The sequence below is a fragment of the Perca fluviatilis genome, chromosome 11, assembly GCF_010015445.1.
Source record: "Perca fluviatilis chromosome 11, GENO_Pfluv_1.0, whole genome shotgun sequence".
Classification (NCBI taxonomy): Eukaryota; Metazoa; Chordata; class Actinopteri; order Perciformes; family Percidae; genus Perca; species Perca fluviatilis.
In genome coordinates, this window is record NC_053122.1 from 34825044 (window position 1) to 34835440 (window position 10397).

General features: G+C 40.6%; 1 protein-coding gene across 1 annotated transcript; it reads right to left on the reverse strand.

Annotated features, from left to right (window-relative positions):
- Positions 1-2069: 2069 nt before the first annotated feature.
- Positions 2070-9347, reverse strand: LOC120568916 (E3 ubiquitin-protein ligase MARCHF2-like). Its single transcript, XM_039816668.1, has 5 exons — positions 9020-9347; positions 7012-7309; positions 6712-6907; positions 4356-4565; positions 2070-3463 (listed from the first exon to the last, which is right to left on the reverse strand). Exons 2-5 carry the CDS (start codon positions 7194-7196, stop codon positions 3308-3310), a joined length of 747 nt encoding a protein of 248 aa, XP_039672602.1. The 5' UTR covers positions 7197-7309; positions 9020-9347; the 3' UTR covers positions 2070-3307.
- Between the last annotated feature and the right edge of the window lie 1050 nt (positions 9348-10397).

The following is a 10397-nucleotide window of genomic DNA, read 5'->3' on the forward strand; positions in this document are numbered from 1 at the left end:
ACTCAGCCCAAACCTGGGGGAGGCATGCTCCCTTAAGATTTCACCCCCCATTGACAGCAGCTATTTGCACTATTTTTCAAGCATTGTTTTAATAGAAGGCCTACAAATCTGTAAACCATTTGTGAAATCATGATAGTTGACAAGAAAAAAACTGCATAAGGTAAGCATGTCTGTAAAGGGGAGACTCGTGGATACACATAGAACCCATTTTCATTTAGATATCTGGAGGTGAGAGGTCAAGTATTCTCGCTTTGCCAGCCATGTACATACAGTATGTGTGTATAAGCAATGTATTGAATTTTACAAACTCATACAGTACAGGCCAAAAGTTTGGACACACCTTCTCATTCAATGTGTTTCTTTATTTTCATGACTATTTACATTGTAGATTCTCACTGAAGGCATCAAAACTATGAATGAACACATATGGAATTATGTACTTAACAAAAAAGTGTGAAATAACTGAAAACATGTCTTATATTTTAGATTCTTCAAAGTACGCACCCTTTGCTTTTTTGATAACTCTGCAAACCCTTGGTGTTCTCTCAATGAGCTTCATGAGGTAGTCACCTGAAATGGTTTTACCTTCACAGGTGTGCTTTGTCAGGGTTCATTAGTGGAAGTTTTTCCCTTATTAATAAAAAAGCAAAGGGTGGCTACTTTGAAGAATCTAAAATATAAGACATGTTTTCAGTTATTTCACACTTTTTTGTTAAGTACATAATTCCATATGTGTTCATTCATAGTTTTGATGCCTTCAGTGAGAATCTACAATGTAAATAGTCATGAAAATAAAAAGGAAACGCATTGAATGAGAAGGTGTGTCCAAACTTTTGGCCTGTACTGTACGTTTCACGTGAAACCTTAATCTAAAAAGTAACTAGAAACTATTTTTGTAAAGTAATTGTAGTGCACTTTCCCTCTGAAATGTAGTAGTAGAGTAGAAGTATAAAAGAATAAAATGGAAGTACAAGTACCTGAAATTGTACTTAATACAGTGATTGAGTGAATGTCATATCTGTTGTATACACCAGGGGTTCCCAATCTCTTTGGTGAGCCCTGTCAGATGAACACACCTACTCCGTCATCGATTCCCAATGTATGTTCCAAACACTTAAATATAAATTATATGAAAGTGGATATTGTTCATTTTTTTCCATACAATTGAACTGTCAAAGTACAAGTCGGTTTGGTCAGCAATTGTACTACTACTAGCCTACTACTACTTGGAGTGAAGCTGAATGTTTCAACCATTTATCCATTAACGTTACTTTTAGCTATATATTTGAACCTTTTCCCCTATTTACTGTAATAAATCCAAAACTGACCCCAATGCGTCACGGATATTAAGGAAGCTAAATTGAAATACTATCTTTTCTGACAACAATGCTAATGCCAGCATTTTCTCCTTTTGAAATTTCCGTTCCGTGACGGAATTTCCGTTGGTGTTTTGGCCTGCGTGTTGTTATCAACGGCCCAGTTTGACAGCTAGGCCGGGTTGCCAGATACACCTGTAAAAATGTAAACCCAGCGCGCTACAGCTGTAACGGTAGTACAGCCATGAAAGCAGCAAACAAACAAACAGGATCAACGGAGATAGATTCTACCCGACCTAAAAAAAAACATTTTTCTAACAGTTGCGTGACCAGCAACGTAACAAACCCGTCTGGGTAAATATTGGAGATGTATTTGAAAGATGGAGACCATTTAGAGCCCAAAAGGACGCTGAGTTGGCTAATTTGGATATATTTGAATCATCATAATTTAGATTTTTTTTTCTAATTATATGAGCTACTCTCCAATCTTTCCACGTACCCCCTGGCAACTGCAGAAGTACCCCCTGAGGTACAAGTACCGCTGGTTAGGAATCACTGGTATACACCATGACCATCTTAGAAATAATGAATGATAAAGGTCTCCCAGCACAAACATATTAAAACAACAATTATTAAGATGGTTATGAAATCTCAGGGCATGACCCCCACAGTCATTGATCATTAGATATATTGCCAAAGACTAGATGAAGATCTTTAGAGGGTGAACTACCTAAAACCAACAGACAAGTCACATTTCACGTTGATTTAGTCCAGGAGTCCCTCATGTTTTATTGCACAATAACCCAACTTTCCGGGGGTGGGGGGGATGCAACAGGAAGACTACAATAACACAAAATACTTTGTATAGCATGTGGTGCATACACTGACATCTGAAAACACATTTCTCTTTTGCACCTTTACTGGGTACCAGCCTGCTCTGGTACATCTGTGTTTTTATATAGGACAAAAGTATATAGTCTCACTATTGTGAACACTGGATCTCTTCTAATTTCAATCAAATCTCTCGTGATGTAGGACATAACTACTGGTCATTGCTAGGTATCTCAATTAATGAATGGTGCATTTACAAGGGGAGCAGGGCTGTTTGCTAATGCACTTTTATGACAATAGTAGAGACGTTATCCAAATTAGAACCCCAAAAAGAACACTTTTACCACACCTTCAATACTATTTCCCTATACATTACTGCACTGCCGTTTAACGGCTGCAGTTAGTGTTATCCCACGCAGTACAATCTTCACTGACCCCCGGGGCAAGTTTGACAAATATGTGATGCCTTAGCTCTTGTCTAAACAAGGAAAAAAATATTCAATTTCCACCGTTCACACAGCAATGATAAAGCTTTACCAGGAAACTTTAAAGGGGTTCAGATTGTAGACAACAACGTTGGTATGAGCGACTGTTGCCCTCGACTTGAAGAATATTCACAGACAGACTTTGTCAATCATGGTTTTTTTAGGTTTTAGGTTATTATTATCCTTCTGCCGGGCTATTATTGGCTGCCCATTGTTCAAAAACACAGCTAAATACATTGTGAAGGGACATGGGGAATTATAGGTAGTGAATATGTTTCATATTATACTGTAGTAGCATGCTGAATCAGTAATATCCTGCTACATTAGCTTGTGTCTTAATATTTCTTAAGTTTGTATCAGGGACACACAGTTGGGCTGGGTAGTCCGGTGTTCAGTCGTTCACATCCCAGCGCTGGCTGTCCGTGTTTCAGACATCGACTTTGACTCCGGAATGAGTTCTTCCCCAAAACCACTTTTGTGGTCGGCCAATACTGTAGTAGTTTACATCAAGTGCTTCAACAAAGGAAAAACAGGAGGAGAAAGTAGCTCTCCCCTCTCAAAATGGTCCTTATGAAGTGCAAAAGTTTATTAATAAGATTACTTTTTGTTTTGTTTTAGAGAGCGCTTCAGTGGGCGGGCGTTATTTTAAATATTCCTCTTGCCACCGCTCTGCACTCATACGATGGTCTCGTCAGTCATTTTCTTGGTCGACTTGGTCGGCACAGAACGCTGAGTGGTGTGGGCCCCTTTCATGTCGGGCATGAGCAGGCGCACTTTCTGATTGGTCCTCCTCCACTCCGAGTACAACTGACAGTGATACCGAAATGAAACCTGAGATTGGATGGAAGAAGAGTGGGAGGGGGTCAAGACAAGCGGTGACACAGGGAGGAAAAGACAGACGTCAATAAAACTGACACCGAGATATTTGAGCCAGAGTAGTATGCCTGCAACAATATGCTGACTGAAGCTGCGTCTGCTACACCACCTGGGAGCAAAAGGGCTAATCATTCACAATTTTGCATTTCGAATGATTGTTTTGCTGAAGGTAAAAGTTTGTGATCCAGTTACATTCAGTTAAGGATAGGTGCAGATTAAAAGATATATTATTCTTAATCTTCTCAATGAGTTATGCATGTGTGAGCCTGCATGAACTATCTGGCCAACTTTCAAACAAATGAGTGCTCTGTGCCAGAGATTATCAAGTTGCACATGCCCTAACGTGCTTTTACTATGTTCAGGTGCTATTCAAGGTCCCAATGGGACCAGAAAACAGTCTCATAATTTCAACAATAACCATAAGCAGAACATACATCTGTGGCTGTGGTTGTCTTTGTATTGTGTCTGTGTGCTGGTTCACACAGCCTCCATACAGCCTCTTTTTTCTTAATGTTAAATGGTTATAAGTATGTGTTATTTAGTTCTGTATTGTTATTGTTTGCTTATTTCATATTCATGTTTAGTATGTTTATGTATGCACCAACAACCAAGGCAAATTCCTTGTAAGTGATAATTACTTGGCAATAAATCCTTTTCTGATTTGTTTTGTCAAATCTATCTGGGATGCCAAGAAAAAAATATATATACTAGAAGCAGCTTGTGGGGTGTGAAGATGGCAGAGAAAAAACCTGTTTATTCTGTGCCAGCGCCTCAACAGAAGTACATAGACTTCATAAACATGTTTTTCTCAGTAACAGGAGAATAAGCTAAGTAATGCCTTAGTTACCAGTGTCCAGAGGATGTAGATGGTGAAGAGGGCGATGGTGAGGGCGATGAGGCCGACAGCCTCCAGTCTGCTCTTCAGTTGCAGGTGGTCCTGGGCTCCCCTCAGACACAGCCAGCCAGAGATGGCTGCCAGGGGCGTGATGAGAAGGAAACACGCCATGTCGCACAGCAGCGTGCGCTTCTCACTGCGAGGGCCTGGGTCCTTCAGCCACTGGACGAGAGCAAAATCATGGGTTAATTTGGTTCAATCAATCAATCAATCAATCAATCAATCTAGACTCATCCTAGCGTTGTCTAGCAACTCTCCGTTGGCTTGCGAGCTGGAAAAAACAAACTCTGGCCGGGCCAATCACATCGTGTATAGAGTCGGCGGGCGGGCTTATGGCTGCTGCCGCTGTCGAACAGCGGTCTTTCGATTCGGCTTTGGCTGCGACTCTGGAAGACTTGGAGTTAAGCTTTTCTTTGAGAAAAGAACAAAGAACGGCACCGAAGTCATTCTTAAAAAAGGAAGATGTGTTCGTTTTACTGACCGGATACGGCAAAAGTTGAATCTATCAACTAGCGTTGCTCTGGTTGGTTGTAGCGCTATCCTATTGCGTGCAGAGGGAATTTGAAAGACAACCGTTTATCCCGCCCCTCGGATTGAGCCCTGCAAATGGTGAGTTCCCAGACCCAACATCTGGATGTGGGTCTGGCTCATCTGGCTCGTCAGGCTACGTGTAGGCAGCTTTAGTGTTAATTTGATTGATTGAGGCATCTCAGTTTGCAATGACTATTACAACTACATTAAGCTATTTAGTAAATGAGAATTAAAAAGGTGAGTTTCCTGCATAACTGATATGGATATACTGACATGAATGCATTAATGCTTTTTAAAACTTGTACTTTGAATAGAATGCTATGATGTGCTATGATAATATGGTCAGGCGAACATATTATCAATGTGAGCAAATCATCTCATATCCTGGAGATGCTACTTGTTGGCACACACTGAGGCCCTGTTTACGCGATGACGCTCGCTGGGATGAAAACGACAAAATATTTTATCGGATTTGCCTTTCGTTTATACGGCGACGGCGTTTTTAGGGGCTTAAAAAAAACGCAAAAAAGTGAAACCACCCTCCAGAGTGGAAATCTTAAAAATGCTCCACTGTCGCGTTACCGTCTAAAGGGTAAAAAGGCAAAAGTCTGAAGACAGAGGTGTGGAGAGAGACGAGAAAAAGGCGTCCAGGTAGTCTGTTGTTACGGAGTAGGCTACAGAAATTATAGGCTCCTGTTATCTAAAAGGTTTTCAATGTAATGGCTCAATATTTAATTGATTTCGACAATGTGGATAAGGTTGTTAAAGTTCGATGACCATATGTAGGCTATTCATTTGAGCCAGCTGCCAGAGTAGGCGACAACGTTGCGGATGAAGAGAGAGAGCGAGAGGCAGCGGGCAGAGGAGGGTCTGCTTCAGCCTCCTCTGCCCGCTGCCTCTCGCTCTCAAGCAGCAGCTAAAGGGCTGCGAGGCTCAGGATATTGGTAGTGCTCCCGTGGGTGCTGTGCTGTGGCTTATCACGGTCGACTGTGCCGGTCATCATCAGACAAACATGCAACTCCACCTCCTCGTCTCTCCAGACAAAATTGTCAGCTTTTGTTGTTCGCTTTGACATGTTTTGGTTTCGCGCTACTAAGGAGAGAAGTAGAAGGAAGGTTCTACGTAGGCGTGCGGCCTTGGTGTTGTGTGGCAGTGCCACCTAGCCGCCTGGCGTGCATACTACATTGAATTTCACACACTTTTGTGTCACCATATGCACACAAATACCCCCACAAAACTCTCGTCTTAACGCGGAATAAAAACTGAGAACGCAACGCCACTTTTGCGTTTTCTCTTCAGATTATTTCCGTCTAACATAGCCTAAATGGCTTGGGCGGCAACTAACGATTATTTTCATTGTCGATTAATCTGTTTAATTATTATATTTTATATTATTTTCCCGATTAGTTGTTAGTTAATTAGTTGTCATCCTCAAATATCTTGTTTTGTCCACAACTCGAAGATATTCAGTTTACTGTCACAAAGGAGAAAAGAAACCAAAACATTCTCACAATTTAAAAGCAGGAATCAGAGAATTTTTAACTCGACCTGATTAATAGATTATCAAAACAGTTGGCGATTAATCTTTGCAGCTCTATACATGGCTGAAAATTAATATAACAGACACTTCGAAAATACTTCAAATATGAGTCCAAGGCCTAAGGAAAACAGTCTCCGTTGCTTTGGACAAATCAGTCTGGCTCATTTCCACCTCTTTTTGTACAAACAAAAAAAGACAGTAAAAACATTTATCCTTGCAGCAAAAAAACTCACTAACCTGTGTGAGTGGTTGTGGTCGTCGTTCAATAGTGAACTCTGTGTGACACAGTTCACAGTAGCTGGTGTTGGAGGAGGACAGCCACTTCTCCAAGCAGCTCTTGTGCACTTTACCCAGAGTGCCAGTGCAGTCGCAGGGGGAGAGCAGCGTCTCCCCTCCGGCTCCCTCATGACAGATCCGACACATGCCCACGTCACTGTGGAGCAAAGCAGAGAAGACAACAATGGGATGATCAACCAAAGCACAATGTAATTACAGTATATTCATTAGGGCCCCCATGTGAGTTCCTCCCTCTCTTACCTCTGCAAGCTCACCGCTTTGACAACGGTGGAGAGTGGGCGGCCATCTTTAGCCGTCACCTTGGCGATGTACTGGGCCTGCGCGGTAGAATCGGACTCCTCCGAATCCTTGGAGGCATCAGATTCGGCGTTCCCCGAGTAATCACAAAGGGAGCCAGGTAGGTGGCAGCACCCTGACGAAGACATTGCTCAGCTGAGGGTGACGGTGACCAAGGCCACAGTGGAGGGGACTTCAGAAGGTCTGATCCAGGGCCAACGTCCTACTCCTCTCCTCCTCCGTCCACCTACACAGCAACTGCCTGGTGGATTACAAACAAGCCAGAAAGTATGGGCGACTTGAAATGACAACATAAGTACAACACGAGGTTGTAAGATTCTACACAAGTCTCAGCGATGTGAGAGAGAGCAAAGGAAGCTCCAGCTCTAGGTCTCAAAAAAAAAAAAGATAGAAAAATTGTTTACTGGAAATGAACAAAACACACACAAACTTCAGAATGTCGCAAAGCAAGACACAAAATCCTCATAATTCCCCATTTACCAAATGGGTCCATCAGTACAAAGCCATGTTGTGAAGGCTAAGTTATGCTGGAGCCCCACAGAAAACAGTTTTTAAAAAATCAGGATGTCACCGTTTCTAAAAATGCCAAATATTTCCTGGAGCAGGGGGCAATGTAAAAACACATCTAGAACTTTTAAATTGGAGTGATAGTGGAGCCATAAAAAATGCATTTTATGTTTAAAATATTTAACTCAATAGAAGTAATTAATATGTTTGTTAAATAATGGTGATATGGCTTCAACAAACTGGGTTGGCAAGCAAATACAGAATGCAGAACATCGCTGTGCAGAGGAAATAATTAGAAGTGTTCAGGTGGTCGTATCAGAAACTGTGTAACCCTACCAGTCCCTGCAACCTGCCCTCCAGACTGACACCGTCACATTAAACAACTTCTATGAAAAAGAAGCATTATAATAATAATAATAATACATGTATAGAAGCATATTAGTGTATCTTAAGACACAAAAAGTAACCAAACTAACGTCATTAAGGGCGGAGATTTCTCAAAAGTCAAAAGTCCCAAATCTTTTAAGTATTTAAAATAACTTCAACTGTTCTATGCTACTACTAATACTACTAGTCTACTACTATGCTATTCCCCTAATAAATATAATTGAGTAAATGTCCTTTTGTTGGCCTAATTTTCAAATCAGCGCATTGAAGACCACATTTAGTTGGCATTTATAGGGATCCTTGATTTGCAACAAGAGTAGCTCAGATTATTATGGGATTATGATTCAAATGTAGCAGATTTGCAGCTAAACATTCATTCTGTGAACTCTTCTGTCTTCTCCAGCATAGTACAACAAAAATGGCTTTTAAGATTAGTAATGCTATTATTTACGCTCTGTAGGTGTGCTCTTTTTGTGTTCTGGTTTAAGAATGATAAAGACAGTTGGAGAATAACAAGGTATTATAGGATGTAGGCCCTATATGATCATGTTTTTCCCCAAACGATGTACAGATTATTAGCTAAGCATTCTATTATCAAATAGTTTGTGAAGAAATCACCCGGGGCAGCATGCCCCTGGACCCCCCCCTAGGTTTGGGCTAGGGTTAGCCCCTAGCTAATGTTTACAACGTCTGGCTCCGCCCCTTGTCGTTGCGATCCAACGTATTGTTTTTAAATCGTGTAGCTTAGCAATGTTATCATCATAATACACGTCAAGAAAATAAAACTTTGAATTGTCAGACTGTGTGCGTACCGTTAATCTCCACTGTCTAACGTTTCTATTTTTCGATGATTAAGGCCGATATGTAGCTACATGATTAATAGTGTCGTTACTGTAACGTTACAACCGCCAACAAAGGCACTATTCATCTCAATATTAGAAAACATGCAAAGCAGTTGAACAGCTGTGAAGCACCAAGCTGCGATGTGATGTTGGTTATAGAGAAAAGCTGGTAAAATAGGTGAAAAACAGAGGTTAGCGTTAATGTAGCTACTCACCCGACGGCCTCCCTTTTCTCGCTTGGCCTTGGTCCTGCGTTAACCAGACACGAGCTAGCTGAGCTAACTGGACAGCTCTAGCTACAAATTATGACATTGACATCTAACCAAAAGCTGATGATATGAGGAGATACAGAAGACGACCACGTGCGCTGTATCCTCTCCATGGCTTGTAACATATCTCCCCCGGGTGATTTTCTTTGAAAAGGTGAAAAGAAACGGCTGTTTCTGGCAGGATTACTGGACACGGCTAATGGCTAACAGGCTAGCAACGGGCAAGCCTCAGCATCCCTCAGCTGTGCACTAGTCACGTGATGCAATGCTGCCTTCAAAGTCCTTAGTGGTATTGTAATAACGGACACATAACACGCATAAGTAATCAAAGTCTGAAATACTCTTGTAAGAACTACGGGTCATGTTCTATTGCCAAATGTGATGTTAAGCAGGTCAGTAACCATGTAAGTCTAGTGAAAACTAAATATGAAGGTAATGCTTGTGATCACTTAATTTGCCCCATTAATGATTTTATGTAAACATCAGTTAGCTCAAGAGCATAATGTAGATTAAACAAAGAGTCTTAAAAAAACGACATATTCTATGTGATTTATTCTTTCACTACTCCTAACGTTTATCAGTGATTATCCGACTACAGGCACTTTTGTGTCCTTGGCCTTTTTTGTAAATAAATAAACAAACAAATGCACAAATACATTATGTGTCATTATGAAGTTCATACATCCTAACCACCAAATATTGCCCCTGTTTTCTTTTAAAAATGCTTTTGCAAGGCTGTTTATGAGCAGATTTTGCAGTTTTATGCTTGTCCCTAACCCAGACTGGCCCTCTTTGAATGTTAAAAAATTATATTAAAGGATCGATTTAAATAATTTTTTTGTGGACAAATAAAATATTATCATACCATCGGAATTCCATATGTATATCACAATTTTAAACTATTTTTGGAATAAAATAAGTCTGTCCCCACGTTTTCCGTCATTTCCACCTCCCTCAACAAAATCCACCTTAAATATTTTATTTACTTGGTAACCATGGAAATAATAGTGAAAATATTAGTTGAAGGTGAAACTTCAGGTAACTCACGCTTTTATACAGAGTATTTTTATTCAGCGTCATTTCCACCTTGGCTGTAGTTCGGTTGAATTATGTACAACAAATATGCAAGTAATGTATTTATGTTTATTACAAGTAAAGAATAAGTCCAAAAGTAGCTAAGCCTGACATGAGGGTGTGCTAATATTGCAGAAAAACTGCTAAAATGTAATTTCCACCTCTGAGAAATTACAGGCGTAGCTTTGGACATGATATATGCCATTTTTGTGCGCTATTTGCATGTTCTCATGACATATTAGTGCTTTTG